Raw genomic sequence first — 24,294 nt, 5'->3', positions numbered from 1 at the left:
CGCCGGGTCGGCTGGGGTATATATTCAGCGCCATGAAGGCGCCACTCTAGGGGGCTCCACAGCCGACCCGCCGGTGTTGCTAGGGTAAAAATCTTCCGACGATCGTGCACGCGGCGCGCACACACCTAATGGAATGGATATGAGCAACACATCTCGAAGAACAACAGTTACAACGGTGAGTAACCGTCTTTTCTACCAGTTAGTAACACCCATTTCTGAACCCTCTCTAGATATGCTGTATTGTTTGATAGGGTGAACCAGAATTGAACTCAGTATTCCAAATGTGGTGTACCATGACTTCAATGAGTTGACATTTTTGGTAGTATTTTCTATTCCATTCCTTATACAGCCTACCCCCTTGTTCAGTTTGACTGCTGCTCCACAGAGACCAGAATTTGTCATTGAACTAGCAATAAAGACACCCACAACTTTCTTCTCAGTGGTTAATTTAGAATCCAGCAGCCTGTATAAATATTTCAAATTATTCCTTCTAACATACATTCCCAGGCATTTGTCAACATTAATTTTTTTCACTGCCTAGCTTAAGTGCTACTTCTGACTAACAGTTGTCATTTACAAGTTCTGTCCTCCTTGTTATTTACCCCCTTTTCAATAACTTAGTACAACAGAACACTGGAAGATCCTGCTTAATTTTTTTTACTGTACTGAATATTGACAAATTCAATATAGTAGGATTAAATGATCAGTTTCTAATGTATTGAACTTTATTCACTTTTAGCTTGTTTTCTGTTTTCTAGAGAAACTTTGTCATATTCAAATACTCTCGATCTCATTTACATGTAGGGAAGCTGTGCATAATCAAACAGTGCGAGAACTGATCTTGTGCTCTGAGAGCAGATGAGGAGCATAATTCAATAGCTAAAGGCCACCTTTCCACATCTATAAAATGTCTGTAGTATTAATGTTATGCCTACATCTTGTATCCTCTGATTTACCTCCCCACCCCAACAAAAAAGAGAAAATGACTCGGAAGACATTTTGAGCTGTCCTATGAATTATAAATCTTACAGCAATATGTGTTTACTGTAGGAAAAGGACCTAATGTGAAACTTGGACTTCATTGTAGCTTGTTATGGTAAAAGTTTAAGTTCAAAGCAGAAAGACATCTTTGAACAGCAGCAATTACAAACATTGGTGGGAAGAAGAGAAATAGAGCAGTAATCTGAGGGAAAAGGAAAAATGGTTTCTTTGTTCTTTTAAACTGCTAGAAAACAAACTGAAGTCTGTTTGCAGTTGCTGAACACTGGGTTGAAGTGTTCACCAAGATTTAGCTTCATTTTTTGAAATGCATAGAAAGGCAAATAAACTGTTATAAAGCCAATGGATTTTAATTTCCAAAAGTCACAAGCACTAATCTCTCTGTAGTAAAAATATTAAAGCATAATATGCACTGATTTAAGTTGCATTGATGTCAAAAAGCAGTGGTTTTAGAAGAATTTTGACATTTGGGCTTTAAAATGCATAAAAATTGTTAGCTTGTTCTACCAAGCACTTTATTGAAAATACACATGGCACTAAAATGTTAATAACCCATTTTGTTCAAACAAATATTGCTGTGTTTAATTTCGGCTTTTTGCAGTCTTTCAGAATCTAGTTATTTACTGTGCTAACAGTGGTTCACCAACAGATCACCACCTGAGTTTTGCCAGTGAATAATATTCTTAAATGTGATACAGGTCTCAAGGGAAGTACTTGGAAAAAAACAGAAACTCTGCTGTTAAGCTAGCATTTCATTATAGCAATCTAACAGTCTTTCCAGTCACAGTCAAGAAGTCATCATCAGCCAAGGCACGAAGTGCTTCTTCGAACATTTCTTTAGTGACAGCCTTAAAGAAAAGAGAAAAGCTTGAGAACATATACAAAAGGCTATGTTACAATGCCCCTAAACAAAAAATCACATGATTCTGCTTGTCTCACAAACTTCCATGTCAAGTTTGACAGGTTTTAGGTAAAAGTTTTCTTTTTAAGCTGTGAAATTCATCCTGGAATGCAACAGTTAAAGTGGATTCTTTCTGGCCTGTGCATCTTCAATGGTAATAAGAGATTCTGTGATCCTGGCTTACGATTCTGTTGACGTGCAAACCAGAATAGACACCTATAGCTGACAAGAATAATCAGTTTATTTTTGTCAGCAAGACAAGCATGTAAATAATCAAGATCTCTTCTATTCCACAGGTGGAACTTATGTCTATGAAAGAACTGAAACCAGAATTAAGCTAGTTAATCAGGAACACCTGATGACCAACTGACTAGCAGGCTAATCTTACGCCTATTCATATGTCAGGTGGACAGCAAGTAAATAGATTCCAAGGCCAGAAGGGACTACTGTAAACACTGATTACCTGTATAACAAACGGCATACATACAATTTCTAGAGCATATCTTTTAGGAAAACATCCAACCGTGATTTAAAAATTGTCCAATTTCAACTTCCATTAGATCACATTATATTTTTCTCTGCTAGATTGAAGAGCCCATACCAAGTATTTATTCCCCATGTATATACTTAGAATGTTAAGGGGTAAGTTGATTGTAGTCTCTTTGTTAAGATAAATAGACTGAGCTCTGAGTATCACTTTAAGGTATGTTTTCTAATCCTTTAATCATTCTCAGGGGTCTTCTCTGAACCCCCTTTAATTTAACAACATCCTTCTTCAACTGCGGGCACCAGAACTGGACAAGTATTCCAGCAGCAGTTGCACCAGTGCCAAATACAGAGGTAATATAATCTCTCCACTGTCAGTCGAGATTTCCATTTAGTTTTCCTATTCAACTGAGATACAACTATAATCGGTACTGAGGACCCTGCTGAGTACACAGAAGATCCCCATGAGATGGAAATTTTTTTTTTTTTTTTAAATCGTAGTAGTATGTAAAGAAAGCAGAAACTTACAGCGTCAGACTGTGCACGGAGATCATCAAAAAGCTGTTGGTATTTTAGAGCTGGTGTTTTACCCTTTGACTGGATAAGCTTCTTCAAGGCTTGAGCCAGCTCCTCCTTACGTTTACGGGCAGTGGCACTTATCCCTTGGAAAAAAGTACATAAAAGTTACAAAGGATATAATATTGACTGTCATTTCTGCATTAAATATGAGAATGCCGACATTAGAAACTGAATTCTTTGTAGCCGAAAGAGGACTAACAGTATAGGCTGTGTGTATCAACTGTTCACTTTAGGTATTGGACATGTTTGGGGAAAGTTTAGCAGATTTCAAACAAATTGTTTCAATTAAAAATCAGATTTCATTGTAAAATGAATATACTGAGTTTGACATTACATCCGGGTCTGACATTTATTACCTGGATTGCTCAATATCCAATCTGAAGCATTTACAAATCCACAAACCAATCACTGAGAAGATAACATCACCAAACTGAAATAGCATATAGTTTGCTCAAGTCAGACCCACTAGATACTAATTTATCCTTATGTGAACACAAACCTGTAGTGAGAATGGATATGTCCACAATCCCTGTTCTTGGATCAGTAGCAGACTGTTTCAGAGCTTCCCGGTGGAGGCGTTTTGCTTCTTCAACATCAATTGTTTCAACCTTGTCGGAAAAACGTACTTTAGCATGAGCTTCTGCCAGACGGATCAAAGACTCAAGCTGGCGGGGATATGCAGAAACCATTCCTCTACCACTGCCAATCTTTCTCATGTCCACATAAGCCTGAAGGAGAGTAATTCACAGATGTATTATGTAGGACGTATCCAGACTCCATCCTTCAGAGGATTACCAGCCTGGGAAAAAGATTCCAAATATTGTGTATCCCCTTAAATATAAATGCCATATACATCTTCACTATTTCCCTTGCCATGACTGACATCTACCACAGCTAGTATGTCTCTCCTCATGCTTGATCCTGTAAAAAAGCCATAATAAATTGGGCAGATTATTCTTCAAACCCTACACAGTATCTTTGGGGATCATTGTATTAAATTCATGAATGATAAACTCTTCCAGAAAAGTTCCACGCCCGGTGGTGGTTTGCATAGACTGGGTCAGGCTGTGTTTTCCAGAGACTAGGAAACAAAGAAAGGGCTTTGGTATAAGAGGATGAGCCCGACTCATTGCCTTCGTTTTGATTCAGCAAATGGACATAACTTGCTGCCCAAGGGGAGGCCCCACCTCTTTGTGGAAAGGTGAAAGGGAGGTGGGCCCATCAGCCTCTCCATTTGGAATATTAGTGACCTTTAGCAGGGATTTAAATCTGTTTATTGTTTTTGTTTTCTCTATAATGCTTTTGCCCTGTGGATAAATGTTTGCTTGGAAGAGCTGTGGGGTGACTGGTAAACATCACTATTCTTGTCCTCAGAGAAAGCAATGCACACGGGCTGGTCCTTAAGTAGATTGGCTTGCTGGGGACATCACAGTGGATGGCAAGGAGCTGTGCAGCCTTAATATCCCCTATCAGAAGGGTCCCTATCCAGAGACAGGTGATGGCTGGAGACTTGACTGGGCATTTCCTGAGTGAATCATGGAGGGGGAAATACAGGTACAGTTATTGAGACAGTTATCATTAATGCTAAATCTGGTCTCAAACCACAAAAGAATATATAGAATGCTAAAGCCTATCACTACTATCTGCCAAGGAATATTTACACAAAAGCATGAGAAAGTTCAAGTTCTACTGAAATGATGTGATGGCCCTGTAAGAGTACAGGAAACCTGCTCTGGGAGAGACTGGTTAGCACAGGATGACTTCCATGCAGGATTAAAAGGAAGGAGGATAGTCAATATATGAAATCTTTTTAAAATCTATATTAAGAGCTTAATAATAAAGGAAATGGTGTACACAGTTCTGGTACATCTTATCCCACAGGAAGGTTTTTTCCCCCCCTCTCTTTTAAAATCTTTTACTTTAAATTTCACATCCACAACTTTTTACCTCAATAAGGGCCTGACTTGCTTCTTCACTTAGTCTAGGATTAACATAGCTACGAGCATACGCAAGGTAATCCCTCAATACTGCCATGTCCATGTACTCTTCTTCCACCTGCTCTTCACTTTGGTAGTACAGCGCAACCAAGTGGTGAGCAAGACGTCTGTCATAGGCTTCATCACGAGGGTCCAACATTAGAAAGATCAGATCAAATCTGCATGGAATAAAGATCCAATAGTTAGTGCATAAACTTTTTCTACCATTTACACTACTTGGTTTTATGATTTTGATCAACCAAGCGGAAGCTGTCTTAAATCTAAAATCTGACATTTTATTCATTACATCAGGAGTACAGGATACTCTCAGGAAGTAAAAAAAAGTGTGAAAATGTCATTTTACTTTCGGACTACAGAGTTCAATATTTGAAGGTAGTATGTTTTCAGGGGGCTTCCAACTATGGAATTTTCTCCCATCATTCACCTAACAACCTCTGAAGGCTGGGACCTTGAAGGCATAGCATAAACTTCATTTATTCAAGCTTCTGCGTGATGAGGTGATGGAGTCTACACATGCTTCCAGTTTGATCTTGAGGGGGAATCTATTTACACATATTTGAAGTTGGTCTACTTAATGTATTGAATAATTCATGGATGCAACTGTATTCTGAGAAGGATGTGATGGGCATATTTTTAGTCTGATTAGATTTCAAAAGGTGACAAGTACCTGCAATTTATTAAATCAATGGAATTAGATGCTCATAATCATCCACAGTTACTTGTTTTCTACACTGCCTAAAAGAGTTCTAGGTGCCTCATGATCAGAGGTTAAAAAATCTTAATTTATCATCAATAGGCTCAGGCCTACAAAAAAAAAAAAAAAAAAAAACAGAAAATAGGGTGACACTTAGCAGAAGAATACAAACCATACACTTGTATACTATTATATTTGGCTTCCTAATTTGTAAAGCATGCAATGGCTGAAAGACTAATTTTTTTATACTCTTCCTAAGATGTGATGCCTCTATCATTGTTTATTAAACAATTACTCCAGCTGCTAACACAGTTTGACAGGAAGAAAAGGCAACTCAGGCCTTGGCTACACTGGCGGTGTACAGCGCTGCAACTTGCTGTGCTCAGGGGTGTGAAAAAACACCCACGTGAGCGCAGCGAGTACAGCGCTGTAAAGCGCCAGCGTAATCAGAGCTCGCCGCGCCGCCCGCACGCTCGCCGCGCCGCACGCTATTCCCCGCAGCAGCACTGTGAAGTCCCGAGGGTAGCCAAGGCCTCAGGGTATGTCTACACTGGAGCTGAGGTGTAAATTCCAGCTTGGATAGACATACCCAGGTTAGCTCTGAGTTAGTGCTCTAAAAAAGGAAGTGTTGCTGCCCTGGCATGACTGGCAGAACTGACTAGCTGCCCGAGTATGCACTTAAGAGTTTCAGATGGGATCATGCTTGAAGCACCTATCCTGTCCAACTGCTTGCACTGCTGTGGCTACACTTCTTTCTTTAGCACTGTAGCTTGATGACCACTACAGCAGGTATATCTACTTGAGCTGGAAATTACACTCCAGCTCCAAGTAGATACATGCCCTTAGAACTAAATGTAAAATACTTGAGATTTTAAAATCCCAGTGCCTGTGCAGTGACACAAAATCTTGAAACAAGCAGAACAATGGATACAACAAAACCTTAGAGACACTGTCAAATGCCATTATTCAATATCAAGCACTATATACTAGAAACTGGTCAGCCATTTACAGTCCTTTGCTAGAGTATTAGTTAAGATTTTAAGGTAAATTTTTACTTTTACTTTTAAGGTAAATTTAGAAAAAAACTTCAGCTTTCTACATTGCAAATGTCACCCCCAATGAATAAGTTCCTGCGCGCGCACATGCACGCGCACACACACACACAAATAAACAATTTATACAGGAAGAGGTAGAAAGTTGTTTTGTAAAAACAAAGCATGCAGCATGGAACTAGAAGTCTAATTGTAATACCTGGATAACAACGTATGAGGAAGTTGGATGTTTTCAATAGTAGTTTTCTTTGGATTCCACTGCGACTCTATAGGGTTAGCAGCTGCTAGGACAGACGTGCGAGCATTCAGTTGGCAAATAATTCCAGCCTGTCAAAAGGAAACGAATTTGAGAGAAAACAACCTTTCCTAGTGGAAGGAAGATTCCAGCAGCTATGTTAAGAGTCCCAAGACTCACTTATTCTAACAAAAAAGACTTTAAAGAATTAACTCTTGCTGGGTTCACCAAAAATGCTTTATAAAAAGGGTTCTCTAGATCAAGAGAAACAACCTCATTACAAAAGCTTTGGTACAAAATGGAACAAGGTTATCTGGAAGGAGTATTACATGCAGTGTGCAGCCATATATACTGAGTCTGCAACATACTGAATGTTATCACTGAAATACAGCTCCAACATCTATACTGTCATTCAACTCTGAGGTTTTAAGTGATCCAATTCTGTCAATAGTCTCATCTCCAATTCCAATGTTACCTTTTCAATTATCTCATTTAATCATCTAACAGATATTAACCTGGGTAGCGTGGTACAATGTTGAGCTAGAGTCTTACCTTGGCAATAGAAAGAGTCTGTTGTTCCATTACTTCATGCAGAACTGATCTTGTACTTTCATTCATTTTATCAAATTCATCAATGCAGCAAATGCCATTATCACTGAGAACCAGAGCACCTGTCTGCAGAACCAGCTGCCTTGTCTCTGGGTCCTTCATTACATATGCAGTGAGACCAACTGCACTAGAGCCCTTCCCAGATGTGTACTGGCCTCTAGGAACCAGGTTATAGACATATTGAAGCAGCTGTGATTTACTAGTGCCAGGATCACCACACAGAAGAATGTTGATCTCAGCACGAAAATTGCCTCTTCCGGTATGACTGAAATCTTTTCTTGATCCCCCAAACAGCTGAAGCAGAATGCCCTATAAAAATAAGATTTTTTCCAACTCAGACACCAAAATTCTTGATAATTACATGAGCCAATCTCTGATTGAGTGAACTGAAATGTCAAATGAAAATTGTCTCAAATCATTAACAGAACACATGTAAAGCTGGGGTACTGTTTTCTGTCAAGTATCACTAAAAAGGATAGTGGAGTTCTATCTTTGAAGCTTCAAAGATTTTCCAGGTCAAATCTGCTTAGATTACTTTTTAAATTAAACCGCCAGCTCTGCAAAGTCAATTTTGAATTTAAACATTGAGCTAGGTTCTTTCTGGATCTCTTATCAACAAAGACTCTACAGTTGGTATGATGCTGTATAAAAGAGAGATGACCATGTTTACACTAAGGTACCATCACTGATGTATCACCCCTGTTGCGCAATTGTGATAGATCTTGTACATATGTCATGTTAAGGTATCATTAGAAAAGTATGATTATCCTGTTTATATGCATGTATCATCATTGTATATGAAGTTATGAAACTTCGCTGTGTTTGTATCTCAAACCTGTTGTGTTTCTGGGTAACACCCCCCCACAGATTTACATCAAGGCTAGCCAGCCTGCTTGATGGCCCATTACGGAGAATCAGCTCTTCTAGGGACCCCTCCCGAGATCCCTTCAGGCAGCACCTAGGCAATGAATTCCTCATGACCCAGGACTTCTTGTTTGTACCATGTAGATGTAGGGTTACCATATTTCAAGTGCCCAAAAAAGAGGACACGGGGGGGGGTGGGGGGGGAGAGAGGAGCTGGAGGTACTCACTGGGGGGTGGGGGGAAATGTTGCTCCCTGTCATGGTGGCTGGCACAGCCCAGGATGCAAGGACAGCTATCAGTCAAGGCCTCCCTGAGGGACTCCCTCCCCAGTGCTAGGAGACAGGACGTGGGTGGGTGGGATCAGGCAGCTGTGGATGGACCAATCAGCTATGGATGCAGGGGAGGGACCAATCGGGAAGCAGACCAATCGGGGCTCACAAACCCTATTTGTGACCCAGGACTCCACATTTGTGCCAATAACTTTCCGTGCATGTGTGCTGTGGGTATAAATTGCAGACTGTGACATCAATCTTGGTCTTCATTCCTGCTCCGCATATCTGGGCTATGATTTCTAAGAAAGGGAAGCTTTGAATAAAAGGACTGATGACCCCCAATCCTTTTGGGTGATCCAGGGACTTATTGCAAGCTAACAGATTTAACATCATTGCTAATAGCTTGATCTACAAACTCTGAAATCAACTGTAATGTGTAACAGTAGTTCTCAACCAGGAGTCCAGGGCAGGTTTCAGGGGGCCTCCAAGCAGGGCCAGCATTAGACTCACTGGGACCCAGGGCAGAACACTGTAGCCCCACCACATGGGGCTGAAGCCCAGGACCCTGAGTCCCGTCAGCTGGGCTGAAACCTGAGTAATGTGGCTTCGTGGGAACCTCTGTGGCATGGGGCCCCAGGCAGCTGCCCTGCTTGCGACCCCCTAACACCAGCCCTGGCTTTTATATGCAGAAAAACAGTTATTGTGGCACAAGTGGGCCATGGAGCTTTTATAGCATGTTGGGGGCCCTCAGAAAGAAAAAGGTTGAGAATCTCTGATGTAGAAGATTTTAACCATTTAATAACACCCTTTTTTATATCAATAAACCTTTAGTTTGTAGTTACTAAAGGATTGGCTACAAGCATAGATTTTGGGTAAGATCTGACCTATATATTGACCTGGGGTGTGTGGCTGGTTCTTTGGAACTGGAAAAACTTTAGATGATGTGGTTTTGATTTAATAACCTTTCATCCTTAAGTCCAGTTGTAGTAACCAGGGGCTGGAGGGCCTAGGGGACTGTTGTGTGGCTCTCTGTGAACTAGTGTAGTGATACAAGAGCTCACTTGTTACTGACTTGGTGATCTCGAATGATAGAATAAACCACCAGTTTTGGGTTATTGTCTGTCCTGATTTTGGCGCACTCAGCTGTGACCCAAACCAGGCAGTTGGGCATTTGGAACTTACTTAATTTAGCTGATGAGGCACGAGTCAAAATAAAATACCATGCGCCCGCCCCCTGACCCCCACTAACAGAACAACAATGATTTTCATACAGCTATAGCTTCCGTCTTATTTACCATTACATGTTAGCTAGTATATAAAATATTACATTGATTCCCACTGTGGCCCCAGCCATTGAGCAAAAGACATGTTGACAGCACTAATGTGCACAAAATGCAAAATTCCATGGGAAAGGATTTGAATTTTTTGCCCTTTTGTTGAAGGTGCAAATCTGGTTACTTTAAACCACCATGGCAGTATGTTACTCTGAATGTCATTCACCAACATGTTTGAGGAAACAATTGCTCTCACAGGTGTGAACTTTCTGTAGCCAGAGATGCTAAAGCTTTGAGTGCTATAAACTTTGAAATATTTCTGAACTTGTCCTTAGTACCATTCAACAGCTGATCTCAAGACGAGTCCCTGCTATTTCATGAAGGTCAGAGCCTTAGATTCGCCCTAGCTTTGCATCAAAAAAGTTGCACAGATCTGGAAAAAAAAAAAAGTTACAGCCTACTCATTTTAGACGGGCCTGTATCTCTCAAAGCTTTTGACCAAATGTCCCTAAATTTCCACTACAAACTCTACCCTCAATCCCTCTTATAGCATATCAATTTCCATGCATGTGGGCTTTAGAGCAATTGAAAAATTAAAAATCAACTCCTTACTGGAGGGCTGTATCTAAGGAACCCCTGGACCAAATGACTCCAAACTTGCACTACTAACTGTGGCTCTGGTCCTGATGGCACATTAATTTTCAGCACAACTGGACTATGCATATGGATTTTAGAGCACTTTGAGATGGTGGCTCAAACCAGAAGCTTTGCCCCGAGAGCAAAACCTTCCAAAAAGGAGCTCCTGCAGAATGCAAGAAGAGAATAAAGTGCACAACACATGTTCTCAGAAAGCTGCTGAGGGCAGGAATTGAATGCATAGTACATGGGCGCTGCTCAGGTTCAGTGGCCACAGCATGTCACCTGAGCCATCCAGTTATTCTGACATCAGGACAGCTGCAGAACACTCTGGCTTGTAACAGCTCCATTCCCGCTGCACATACACAAATGACTTGTCTCTGGCTTGTCAGCATGGGCTCAAGCCACATTATAGATCCAATTTTTACCCGGAATAATTTAAAATGTTGTGTTTCCCCAAAGGGGCAGTGTGTGCCAGATCCTAGCTGAGATCAATGCCAAATGTGTTATATTCAATAGCAGAAACACCAAACTTAATTTTAGAAGTAACGTCCAAGAGAGGAGGATGCTTAGAGCAGAGAACTGGAAACTTAAGTTCATCCAAAGCAAACTGAATAGCTTTCCATGCAGATGTCTGTGTAGAAATATTCAAAATAAAATGAAGAAATCCTTGAATGGGCACAATTATCTACAACAATACAAGTACTACTGAAAAATAGATGGACTTATTTGGGGCAGCCGATAAAAGGCTACCTACACAAGCATTTCTCTGGCTATCCTAGGGCATGAACGCACATACAAAACAGTAAGATTTTAAACAGTAAGCTAGTCTCAATCTGAACTATAGTGGTGTTACTGCCCCACTATAATAATTAAAGGTTTAGAGCCCCACTCAACCGACAGTCTACAATGTTTCCCAATGTTTGTTAGTTGTGACTGCATTCTCAGTTATCTGGATCCTGTTGCAGAGCAGAGAGATGGCCAAAGAAGAAAGCAGAATTATTGGCTGGCCAGTTTCCTTGAAGCCAGCCAATAGAAGAGGAGAGTGAAGCTACAGGCTTCCTTCACTATTACCTGAAACCCCTGTCCCATTATCTAAAGATTTCTGATTCCCAAGGCCCCCTGATCACTGAAACTTACTGTAAATAAAACTCAAAGTTTATTAGCGATGTACCAAATCCAATTTCAAATACACAAAGGCAGGTTATTTTTCTGTATTTGAAAGACTCCATATAGAGTATCATTTCCAAAGAAAGTGTATATTTTAAATGTAGATGTACATTTATATTATCTAGTCAGGTGTTCTGGTAGACTTGTAAATTGTTGTTTACCTTTTTGATATCTTCGTGTTCATAAATGCTTGGAGCCAGAGCCAAAGAAAGTCTTTCATAAATGTCTGGTTTTCTGGAGAGGTCTTTCAGCATTTCCACACGTTCCTCTGCAAAGATTTTCTGTTCTGTTTCTTCATCAACACCATGCAAACGTTTTGAATCGGTTTTACGGTAATGAATGACATCAATGTGGGTTTTATAGACTGATTTTACATTGCTCACTCTTGGATTAACTCGAATAGGAACTGCTCTGTAGATACCTAAAAAAACAACAACAACAAAAACACCCCCAACCCCACAGAATTACAATGCAGATGTGAATTCAAAAATAAGCTCAGTCCAAACACTGGAGGTTTAAAGGGACTTATCTGCATTTTTACTTTTCACTTCAATTTTCAGATTGCTTCTACAGAATTAGCCACATCACGGAGTAGCAATTCTCTAGAAAGCTTTCCGAAAGTTTAAATGACCAGACTACGATCCTCCTGATATCAATGATACCTGTGCTCCTGCCATTTAGGCCCTGATCCTACAAACACTTAACCATGTGTTTACCGTTAGTACCATGTCCCATGATTTCAGATGGGCTACTCATGGTAGTAAAGTTATGGCCTTAAGTGTTTGCAGGATCATGACCTAAAATGCATTAGAAAATCCTACCGTTAGAGCCTAACTTTCGCCAGCTCTTGTAACAAAAAATAAAAATAAAATTAAAAATAATAATAAAAAAAAAAAGGCTGGCCTGCACATATAAGAAGTTGACAATTTTGTTAGTGCACTGAAAGTCTAAATAACTTTTCAGTATTAAAACGGAAGCAATCTTGTTTTGAAGCAGCAATGATTTTATGCTAATAAGAGAAAAGTTTATATTGCAAACAAGCACATGTAAATTTCAACATGAGTAGTACTATTTAAGTACTGCTGGTTAGGGGACTGCAGCATCAAGATCATAATTTTCAGTGTTTGGTCTATAGCAGTTTTGTAAAATTTAAATTAGACTAGTGACATTAAAGAAATCACTTATAGTTAATTCATTATAAATTCTAACCTAACATTTCAAAAGCACAATTTTTAAATTAGTTTCAAAAAGCCTCAACCCAATTTAAATTATGTTAATTGAAATAATTTCAACATGCTTCATCTGTTCAAGAAATCAAAACTTGTAAGTACATGTAAGCTTTTCAAAAGCTGTTTGATAAAAATGCTTCTTTCCCATTGAAGTATAGGTTAAGAGCTGTAATTGTTAATTTTTAGAAATTGGACAATACAAACATATGGCAAAAATACATATACCCTTCTATCTACACAGATAGTACCTACTGGCAGCTGTAGTTACACTAATGCTGATCTAAGAAAGGGGGAAATATGCAAAACTCTAAAGGTATTTTACACCAAAACTAAGATATCACTATATAAATCAGTCGGTATTTCCACTTCACACTTCAGTTTTCAGTCACCAATTATGATGTACCCAATTAATATTCAACAGACACTATTCCAGGCTGGACCACTTGGTCGAATGAAAAGAAGGGCACATGCATTAGCCAGATGAAGTTAAGAAACTGCATTTTACCTGTAACGTTAACTCTGTCGCCTGGCTGAACCTTATCCACAAGGTCATTGTGAGCAAACAGCACCACAGTATGAGGAGTCTGGCCAGCCGGCATATCTTCAGGAGACTCCTGCAGTTTGATCTGACAAAAAACACATATTAAAAGTTAGTTTCTATTATTTAGAAATAGTAACTCATTTGTAAGAAAGGATCTTACAACTAAAGAAGTTGGGCATCTTCAAATGGATACTGTTACATATTAGAGTACACCAAAACACAAAACTTTCAAAGATTTCACAACATGGTGGAATACCACTACTGAATTAGAATTTCCCAATTAGAATACCCAATCAGAATTATGCAATTTAGCTGTAGAAATGAGACAATGCCATCTAGTGATTACTATCTCACATTGGCAGAAGTATAACAAGCAAGATTTACAGACAGGGCTAACCTATCCCACATATGTCATATGACATTGGAACAGTCTCTGTGTGGTAACATTTATTCCCTAAGTGAACTCTAATTGGCTTGACTAACTTTTGACACAAAAAAACCCACTTAACTCCCCTTCCAAATGGAGGATGGATAGTCCTTCAATTTCTTTTCCCCCTCTAAATATTAAGCATCATTGCAATCCTATATTGCTTCATATGCTTACTTAAAGAGCTGTAAATCGATTTGAAGTTCAATATAGTAAGCCCTAAGAAACAGACATATTTTAATATGGTTATGTTATTTTTTAAAAGAAAAAAGCAACTATTAAGCAAGCAAAACTTTTCCATTTAACACCACCAAAACAAAGCAACATACCATCTGTTTGTCTGAAAACATGGAGCGATTGTGAATCAGTGCCATGCTGTGTGTTGTATTACAGTTCTTGCATGTTGATGGTTCAGCAATCCTGCCACGGTCAATTTCTACTCTTGTGGTGAAGGCACAAACCTGGCACTTGAAGAATGCTTCTTGCATCTCAGGAATCAACTGGGAGCTTCTGATCACCATACCACTGATGGTGATAAGTTGGTCAATGTCTACAACGTAGAAAGGGATACATGTGATTGGGTCATGCTTTTCATTTTTCATTTGCCTGTCTCAAAAGTCCACCCTAGACTTTATTTTTACAACTAAATGGGCATTTACAGTCCCCACACATGAAGTAGAGAATATTCTGAGACACAAAGAAAATAAAATATGTATGAATAAAAATAAGCCACAGTTACATCAGAATTTTGACACCAGGGATATAAACCCTTATGTTTCCAAATATAAATCAGTCATTTACCAACAGAGGTTAGGAAAAAACCTCCTTTGTGGGCAGGTTATTCAACAGTTGTCCATTATAGTGTTTTCCGCACTTTCCTCTGCAACACATGTAGTGACTATGAAAGTCTGAAAATACTCCTCTAGATGGACCCCCAGTCTGATCTTTTAACATTTTTAATCTGTATTTTCCTAATTGTTGAACAAATTTCATACATCCTTGAGTTTCTTTTTTCACACTGCAATCAAAACCTCTTGCCTTCAGGGTTCAGACTCCTCATATTCCTGGTCTTCAATGCATTATATGGTCTGACTTGAATCTGGTGTTCTAATATTGAGTCAGGGTAACGATCAAAAAAGATCTCATTAGCAGCCATGTCAAATGTTGGGATAACTTCCTGTTTAAAAGGAACAGATGCATGTGTAAGAAAGCCTGGCATTAAGTAGTCAACACTTTTTACCCCCAAAATATTCAACTTTGTGACCCCATTTGGTGCTAGGAGACAGGAATGATCACAGTTCTGTGGCATTCCCTTACAGAGGAAGAATTGCCAGTTGGTTGTTTAAATCAGCTTTTTGTCCCCTTTGTACTGCAGGAGCAGTGCACACTTTATCTGGTCTTGGAACTCTTAGCTGTAATGCAATTGCCCTACCTTTGTGGGTTTAGATAGAATCTCTGATAATATCCTACATTACTTTAAAAGTCAACAAGGAGTCAAGTTACAAATGCAAACTGAAATGTGTAACATATGCAGAAAAGGACAGCAAAAAAGGGGCCCATGAAGAGTATGCCAAATATACAATTATTATTATGAACCATATGTATTGCATTACCATGTGACAATTTCACTAAATACACCTGTGACTTTTAGTCATCTTCCTTAATATTTAGCATTAATACACAATGCACACACTAGGCATAAAAAAACCCTCTAGTCTTTAGAGAGTAAGGCTCCTTATTTAACAAAGATTAGAATCTAAGCTTTCCTCTAAAGAAGTAGGTTGCTGGCTCTTATGGTTGCAAAGACAAGGATATGGTCAAATGTCAGAATGTGCAAGAAGCTTCATTGTTCTGCTGCTCAGAGTAGTAACTTTCTCAAGCTACAACAGAGTGAAAACTGGCAGCAAACTTCTCTTCAGAGTCCAATGGGCAGCAGTAAAACTAAGCCACAGTTTCATTCTATTGCTACATAGGAAAGCTGTGAGCAGCAGCAGAATCAGACTCTGGAGCTATTCGCTGGGAGAGGAGGAACTCAAAAGAAAGGCAAGGAAAAGAATTTCAAAGGCAGTCCCATGGTTGCAGCTGTAGCTAGGTATAACACAGATTTAAGACAGGCACAGAAAGACTGATAAAGATCCAGTGACCATTACTTTGTCATTCTGGGATTCAGCCTTGAACCTTATTGTCTTTTGAAGCTGCCTGCTTCCTCCACACACCTACATGGCAGAGAGAAATAAACTGGAGCACTGAGCAGGATCCGTGGACTACAAACTGGCAGGAATTCCAGCACAATCCCCCTTATGAACAAATTTGGTGAGTGGAATGGGGAGGTTTTCTGAGCTTCTCACAGTAATTTGCCTTTGGAGAGCAGCAACTCTCTCCCTGAGCTCTCTTGTATCTATCTGTGGCTATGAAGTGTCTGATCAATATTTTAAGACCTTTATGCAATAAAATATATTTTATGCAGAAGTCTGTATACACAAATGTTATATTATCTTTCTAGATATTTACAGAAGTGCTTAAGCACTGGGGTATGTAGCTATAAATACTGCTCCCTCATTGAGCGATAATCTTAAACAGTTACATTCTAATTTATGTTTAAGTAATGCAGTTTAAAAAAATAGAACTCAACTAGAAGAAAGCCTTTAAAAAAGGCCTGATGTTACCTGTGGATAGCAGATCAGCTGTCTGTATAGATTTGTGTCAAATGATCTTAGATGGTCACAGTTTACATTCAGAAATGGTTCCCCAACCATATTGATCTGCAAGATGTTTAAAAACACCACATTAAATCACCAGCATTTAAGTCTGAAAAACAAGTTAGTTTTAGCTGTATTACTGTAGTACCTCCTCAAGTCGCTGCATATAGAGTGGTTCATTAAGATCCAAGCCAACGTTCTCTTCCTCTTTAGCCAATGGATCAATAAAACGCTGAAGAAATCTCTGAATATTGAGAATAAAATAAAAAAGTTATATTTAAGAGTACCCAAAGGGACAGAGCTGTGATTTCACTGCTACACCATTCCTACGCTGGATGACGTTTTCCTGGCTCAATTTACCTTCAAATATACTCTCTATATTGCAGGTATTGAAAAATTCCCAAAGGGTAGGGATACCCCTAATGCATCCCCCTACAGAATACTTCTCTCATGCACACTACAAGTTTCTTAATTCTAACAATATCTTTTGAATTTCACACAGTAAAGCATACCAATTACTTTGAAAAAGCCTTAACTAATTTTTTATAATTTTATAAATACAAGTTAAAAGAACACTTTTGGGAACATAACACGCTAAACATATTACTACTGAAAAAGTATATGAAATTTTACTGAGGATTTTAACCTCTATTACACCCTAATGCCTACAAACCTTACTCCTGGACCAAAATCCCAACATAGTAAGCTCTGTATAAACAGAATAAAAAGACCTTTCCCAAAAAGTTTACCATCCAAGTATAAGACAAGAGACAACAGATGGATACAGACAGGAAAATAAAAAGAAAGAAGGAAACGGTATTGGTCAGTTTGACAGGCAGTGGTCTCAGCACACCAGCAGCCTAGCCGTTGAAAAGGTTTTTGTAGGCATCACAGAAAAGGAGAGCCTTAAGAAGAGCTTTAGAGGCGGAGAATAAGGTAGCTTTATAGATATTTACAGGGAACTCCTCTTAAGTGCAAGCGGAAGCATGGGAAAAAGCACAAAGATGCTTATTTGAAAATTTAGCAAATGGGCGATAGAAGCGGTCCAACTAGAAAAGAAAGTAGACTTCTCAATAGTTAATGAGAGTTGATGGGTAAGGTGGGGATGGGCCATGACAGACCTTGAAAGTGAAGACCAAGTAGCTTATGATCAATGCAGCTGAGAAGGGGGAGCCAGTGAAGAGATGGAAAGAGAGGGGTGATCTGCTCAAAAACAACATACTAGGAAAATATTTGTGGCAACAATCTGAACTGGCCTGAGCAGGGTAAGGTTTCATTTGTTAAGGCCAGAAAAAAGGGTGTTGCAGTAATCAAGACACAAGAGGAGAGTTTTAGGCCAGGTCTACAGTACAGACCTATATTGATATAACTGCATTGCTCAGGGGTGTGAAAAATTCACGCCAGAGCAATGCAGTTATACCAATCTAATCCCCTGTGTAGACAACGCTATGTTGACAGAAGAGCTTCTCCCACCAACATAGCTACTGCCTCTTAGGGAGGTGGATTAACCATGCTGACAGGAGAAGCTCTCCCGTCGGTACAGGAGTACCCATACAGCATTTTAAGTGTAGACTAGGGTGACCAGACAGCAAATGTGAAAAATCGGGATGGGGGTGGGGGTAATAGGAACCTATATAAGAAAAAGACCCAAAAATCGGTACTGTCCCTATAAAATCAGGATATCTGGTCATCCTAATGTAGATCTGCCCTTAGATGGACAGACAGAGAAGGCTGTATCTTAGAGAGGTTATGCAGGTTATGTTTTCTACATGATCAAGAAACAGGGTAGCTGGGAGAATTTGAGGGGAAGATTAAGAGCTCTCTTTTAGATATGTTGAGTTTGAACTCACAGCTAGATATCTACGAGAAGATGTCAGAGACACGGGCTGCAATTTTAGTTTCAACACAAAGGCAGGTCTGAAGTAGAGAGGTACAGCTGAGTTTTCTACACAGAGGGGATAGCTGAATTTGTGTTTGCAGATGAGATTACCCAGAGATAAAATGGAGAGGGAGAAGAGAAGGGAACTCAGGACAGAACCATTTGGAACTCTCACAGAATGTTGAAGGGCGGATGAGGAGGATCCTTTAAAGGACATGCTGAGGAAGTGATTAAAGAGAAGAACAGGCAAAGGACAGAAGCCATGGACTCCAAAGGAGGATGAGACTTCAAGAAGAGCATGGCTGACTGTGCTGAAGGAAGTTGACAGGTCAAGGAAAATGAGGAGAGTGTACTGGTTCAGAGCTTTAGCTAGTAAATGGTCATTAGAGACTCTGAGAAGAGCAGTTTCATTGGAGCCCAAGGGATGGAATCCAAATTGATGAACTCTATGGTGGAATTAGAGGAAAGAAACTCCAGACAACAATTTTACTTTTCCTCCTCTTAAGAGCACGGTATGAAAACATCAGTGTTCTTCAAACACCCTGGGATTGATCCTAAACATAACTCAATTCTGATATTTGCTAGAATCAAATACTGCACATAGAGAAGATACAAATAAGCTTTTTGTGAAAGAAATAGAGGTATCCACACTTGTTCACCTACCTGGAACTTTTCTTTGCATGAAGCTACGTTAACATCTGTTCCCCAGATCACAAGCTTTTGTCCAAGAGATTGTTCACTTGCCAATGCATCCTCTGCTGGCTGTGGGAAGGGAAAAGCCATCAGTATGGATAATATAAATACATTTTAGAAAAAAAATTACCAGAAAAATCTGAAACATCTACCTACCCCATCAGAATGCAAGTCCACCTGTCTGGCTTTGCGGGCAGATCCAAGATCTGGCCTCTGTCTAACTGGAGTTCCTCGCACACCACTCCTTGGAGTACCCTCCACTCTAGAGCTGGGAGTGCCATAGGTCAGAGGTGAACTAATATCAAAATCAAGTGGAATTGCTACAAAGAAAATGTTTAATTATACTTCAAAATATTAATGAATACACTTTGCCCTAATGAAGTAAACAAGTTAGTGTTTGTCACCAGTCACCGTGATGGCAGGCTAGCAAAGTTTGTAAGTCTTGTTAATTCTACAGCTGTATTTTACAAGGCTGTACTAGCCATAGAATGTACTGTATGGATTAAAATTTATTTCTCCAAGCAAGAAGGAACACAGTTTCCTAAAATAAACTATTTTAAACATCAACAATATTTTAAAACACTGTGGAGCTTAACAACAAGCTCACACTAAGGCCTACTGGGTGTATGTTTTATGTGCTAAAATCAATTAAATTAAAAGCGAGCTACCAACTAACCTGTAATTGAAAACAATCCTGTTCATTCAAAAAGGCCCTTTTTTTGTTTTTAAATTGACAGCTATGTAAAAGCCTACATTAAATCTTTCCATATAAGCCATCTCATAGCCAACAGTACACAGATATCAGCATTTTGCTCCTACTACTGACAAGCATACCTGATTCCCGAAACTGTGGTGGGCTGGAAAACAGAACATCTTGAGCATTTGGGCTTTGCATGTCAACTGCTGGAGAAGTTGGCATTGGTTGTAGATCTCCTGTAGATGTGGAGTCATCTGTTCGACGTTTTTGTGAAGGAGGAGACTGAGCATCTTCAGTTCGTGCTGCAAGAAGATGAAAGTAACAATTTCAGATGTTAGCTGCAATGTTCTACACAGATTAATGTTAAAAGACCAAAACACAAAATAGATCTTACGATAGAATAGCAAAGAACCTGGCTGATATAAAATTAAAAAGCAAAGTGCAATATTTTGCTGAAATGAAAATGAAGAATATTTGTGAGATTCCAAAAGTGGAAAATAGCTTAAGACAATTTAAAAATAATTAATACTGCAATTATCTTCCTAAATGCCTAAGAAATCAGAGCTGCTACTACTTGTGCTACGAAAACCTAGCTCATATAGCGCTTTTCATCAGTAGACTCCTTTGTAAAGTGCTTTGAGAGCAGTATCGTTATCCCTATTTTCCAGATGGGGAAACTGAGGCACAGAGGAGGAAACAACCTACATACCAATCAAAGCTTTTCAAGTGCAGTGATAAGTTTCATGCATCATATTTGTAACACTTGTAAACTTGCTTCTGTTTCATTTTTAAAAAGCATCCTGTTGCACTAATGCATTGTTGAAGACCAAGGCCAGGTCCATACAACTAAGGCCTGGTCCCCACTAACCCCCCACTTTGGACTAAGGTACGCAAATTCAGCTACGTTAATAGCGTAGCTGAATTCAAAGTACCTTAGTCCGAACTTACCGCGGATCCAGACGCGGCAGGGAGGCTCCCCCGTCGATGCCGCGTACTCCTCTCGCCGAGCTGGAGTACCGGCGTGGACGGCGAGCACTTCCGGGATCGATCCCAGAACATCGATTGCCTGCCGCCGGACCCTCCGGTAAGTGTAGAGGTACCCAAAGTTTTGTCAACATAGCTATGCCAGTGATGGATGTGAAAAAACATAGCCCTAGCTGACACAGCCATGCCAGCAAAAACCCACTGTTGTAGCAACAGCTTTGCTAACAGAAGAGTGTCACTGAAATGGGAAAGACTGCCCCACAGTGAGCTGAGCTTACTACTGACGTTACCTACGCTGATAGAAGCACTCTTCTTCCTTTATAGTTGTGATGGAAAAGCCTTTGCAGTGCACACAAGGCCTTACAGAAAAAACAAGTTTAGCCCAGAGACTAATAAAGTTAGTTTGCTTAGTTGCGTTGCTTGTCATGCTCCTCTGAAAAGAGTCTAAATCAATAATTTCTTCCTGCACGTTCAGATTTTTAAATTCCTGCTTTAATGACAAAAAGCTACTTTTACTGTTCTTTTTAAGGCATTAGCCCTGCAGAGCAAACATAGGTGAGAGTGAGCTAGACACCATCTGTTCTTGGGCATCAGCTTAGGCCTAGACTACACTTAAAATGTAAGTGGACCTAGTTACTCCAGTCAAGGATGTGAAAAAGCCACACTCCTGAGTGTAGCTAGGAAGACCCAACCCTGGGTGTAGATGCTGCTAGGTGGGCAAATACTGTCACTTGGGGAGGTGGAGGTCCTACAACCCCAGAAAACCCCGAACTCTCTCAGGGTAGGCGGTGCTCATGCTACTGTATAGTCTCCGCACTGTGAATATACCTTTACTAAGGACCAAACAGAGAGCGAGGGGTTGCCCACGTCCCGCACCCAGACATTGCTTGGCCTGCCCATGCCTTCCGGGCCGGTGTAGCTACACCGGACGCTCATCTCCTAGTGGAGTTTGCAGGGCTGCGGCAGCAGTCAGCGGCCCCTCGCCCCATCCCGACGCACCCGGCAGGCAAAAGCTGCACTTACGAGTCGGGGGGTTGCTGCTCCGCCCGCGCTTGCTGCCGCGGCAGTTCGGTGTGGAGGCCGGCGAGGACATGACGCTGCTTCACCGGCTGCTGCTGCTCCCTGCGCGGGTGGAGAGAGAAAGTGAGGCGGAGCGGAGCAGAGCGCCCCCCTCCCGGCCCAGAGCCCGCACCGAGCCCCTCTCCCGCGAGCCCCGCACCAGGAGCAGACAGCCCTGCTCTGCGCCGCCCCGCGGCACCTGCTCCGAGCCGGGCCCTGAGACCAACAAGTTACTGGGAATTAACGGCACGACACGGAGTCCCCGCACCGCCCCCTTAAGCGCCGCGAGACCGCCCCAGAGGGACGCACCCGCCACTCGAGCCCCTTCGCGCGCAGATAGAGTGTGTGTGTGTGTATGTGGGGGGGGGAGCGGGGGCGTCTCGCGCTCTTACCCCACTTTTCTTCTGCAAGCACCTTCGGCCAGCCCGTGAACCCCGAGAAAATTGCGCGCCAAACGGGTCACGTGGGCGGGCTCTCCCGGGTTTTCCTACCAATAGCCGTACGGCAGAGCTCAACTCGGCCCAGACAGGGGGATGGAACCACCCATCCAGGTTCCGGGTACAGACGATCGCGCCCTAAGGGCTCTGTGAGCCTCTCTGCAGGGATAGAGCGAAGTATGACAGGAGCCCGATTCTCCCACAATACAGGGAATTCACCTACGTAGAGCCTACAACAGATTCATAGACAGGGTTCCCCCTGGTGAGACATGGTATCGCCCCTACTTGACCCGGTTTCGCGGCCCAACCATTGAAAGCATCTCGATGCTGGTTGGGAGACTAGGACGGTCCATTGCCATCGCGGGGGGGAGTGTGTACTAATAGCTAATGGATTTACACGAAACGGAGTTTTATATCTGCGGAAGCGTTCCCGTGTCTGGGACCGGAGGCGGGGCGACGGACACACCCGCAGCCGCAATGGTTTAGTCCAACCTCTCCTTTCCTCTTCCTTTCTCAGACCGAATCAATCAGGCTCCCTCCCGTGCGGGGCCGGGTTACTTGGCTCTGCCAGAGCAAGTGCACTCACCCAGGCGCGTGCGTCTGTGTGATTGGTTCTCCCCAACGAAACTGCTGTCTGGAGAAGGTCTTGTCTTGTTGGTTGTGCCCGGCGCCGCGGGCGGGATGGCTGCGGCTCTGCCCGTGGGCGGCGGCGGCGGCGGCATTCAGGGCTCCCTGCACCAGCTCTCCTGCGCGCTGCAGGACCCGGACCCCGGCACTGCCGCCCTGCGCGGCTACCACCTCATCCGCGGCGTGGGGGAGGCGTGCGTGACCAGCACCGGGGACGGCGCCCGCGGTGCGTGTGACCTGGGCGGCGGTTACGAGGGGCCCGTGGGCGAGGCGGCCCCGGGCATGTTGGCGCGGGGCGCGCTCAGCCCATGCCTGGGAAGGGCTGTTAGGCGCCCGGCCGGCGGGATCAGGGGAACCCCCCCCCCACGGCTGACCCTCTTGGGGAAGGGGGGGTCATGGCAGTGAGTCCCACTCGTTCCTTGGTCACTGTGCCCGTGGCTGGCGTGGCCTGTGCCCGTCCTAACGCAGCAGGACCCTGCAGAGGGGTTTTGCGGTGCCCATGTGGACCGGAGAAGTGGGTCCCGGCGGCCTGTGCAGGGGGATAGGGAACCCCGTCCCCAGTCCGTGTGTCGTCCTCACCCAGTTAGCCTGCGAAACGCTCTCCAGAGCGCCAGTGGCCCTAAACCTGACCCTTCGCTCTCAGCAGCCCAAGGGGAGCCTTGCCTGGGGGAGCTTCCTGTGTTAAACCTGGAGAGACTACGTGGGTGGGTGAGGGGGTGTTACTTTTTGTAGGCGAGAGAGACCAGCTTTTTGGTCCTGACTGCACGGTGCTGCACACTCTGCATCCAGCTGCTCTGCCAGCATCAGCTCACTGATGTGAGGGACACAGAATGGGAGCGAGCTGCTGCGCTTCGGGTATCAGGAATCTCTCCCATCACCAGGCCAGTTGGTGAGGGTTTTGGGTTAGCGTGCCCTCTTTGGAGCCAGCTGAACAGGTTCATGTGTGGTGCGGTTTGCTGTGCCAAGGCTGACCATGCCGGGGGCATCCGTTGCAGCCCACTGTGCATTTGGTACTGTGGAGCATACTGCACGCATGCTTGCTGGACGGTTCCTCTTGAGCTCCCCAGTCTTTGCAAACTGAACATGGACCACTCAGAAGTCATTGACTAGTTTTAGATAGCTCTGTGGTTTTTGTTGTTGTTTTATAAACCTTGCCTTCCTTGCCGTGACAATATGCTATATAAGACAGTTTAAAACTACTCTGTGTACCCCTACCAGCCACCGTTCTAACTCTGTGGAATGCTAACCATAGCC

The 24,294-nt window shown here is 42.1% G+C and overlaps 2 protein-coding genes across 7 annotated transcripts in view; one reads left to right on the top strand and one right to left on the bottom strand.

The window, feature by feature from the left end:
- Positions 1-1,333: 1,333 nt before the first annotated feature.
- MCM4 (minichromosome maintenance complex component 4) lies at positions 1,334-23,131 on the bottom strand. 3 transcript variants are annotated; one of them, XM_065582094.1, is made up of 17 exons: positions 23,000-23,131; positions 21,941-22,039; positions 20,071-20,235; positions 19,393-19,556; positions 19,207-19,305; positions 16,813-16,908; positions 16,632-16,727; positions 15,004-15,142; positions 14,295-14,515; positions 13,503-13,623; positions 11,930-12,189; positions 7,496-7,861; positions 6,908-7,035; positions 4,913-5,120; positions 3,465-3,693; positions 2,915-3,048; positions 1,334-1,847 (listed from the first exon to the last, which is right to left on the bottom strand). In XM_065582094.1, the coding sequence occupies exons 2-17, from the start codon at positions 22,008-22,010 to the stop codon at positions 1,755-1,757; spliced, it is 2,589 nt and encodes an 862-aa protein (XP_065438166.1). In that variant the 5' UTR covers positions 22,011-22,039; positions 23,000-23,131; the 3' UTR covers positions 1,334-1,754. The 3 variants fall into 3 exon arrangements, with proteins under 3 accessions (XP_065438166.1, XP_065438165.1, XP_065438167.1); XM_065582093.1 differs by lacking the exon at positions 23,000-23,131 and adding an exon at positions 22,369-22,645; XM_065582095.1 differs by lacking the exon at positions 23,000-23,131 and adding an exon at positions 22,286-22,377.
- PRKDC (protein kinase, DNA-activated, catalytic subunit) overlaps positions 23,095-24,294 on the top strand; it is a 150,068-nt gene continuing 148,868 nt past the window's right edge. For all 4 annotated transcript variants that reach the window (XR_010598017.1, XR_010598016.1, XM_005279941.5 and 1 more), the window contains exon 1: positions 23,095-23,266. Coding sequence is in view for 2 of the 4 variants with exons in the window: in XM_005279941.5 (XP_005279998.2) it covers positions 23,095-23,266 (172 nt within the window). In the remaining 2 variants the exon portion in view is untranslated. The remainder of the gene's footprint in view (positions 23,267-24,294) is intronic.

This window comes from Chrysemys picta, chromosome 2 (genome assembly GCF_011386835.1).
Source record: "Chrysemys picta bellii isolate R12L10 chromosome 2, ASM1138683v2, whole genome shotgun sequence".
Classification (NCBI taxonomy): Eukaryota; Metazoa; Chordata; order Testudines; family Emydidae; genus Chrysemys; species Chrysemys picta.
Note: the sequence above shows the minus strand (reverse complement) of the source record. Positions and strands in the feature narration are given on the sequence as shown.

What these genes read in the sequence shown, in the direction of transcription:
- MCM4 (XM_065582094.1), bottom strand. Translation starts at nt 22,010, where the DNA reads ATGTCCTCGCCGGCCTCCACACCGAACTGCCGCGGCAGCAAGCGCGGG. An exon ending in AGCTGATCTGCTATCCACAG is followed by an intron (nt 15,143 to 16,631) that starts GTAACATCAGGC and finishes CCTTTTAAACAG; the next exon opens with GAAGTTATCCCAACATTTGA. An exon ending in CAAGTCAGGCCCTTATTGAG is followed by an intron (nt 3,694 to 4,912) that starts GTAAAAAGTTGT and finishes ACTCTCCTTCAG; the next exon opens with GCTTATGTGGACATGAGAAA.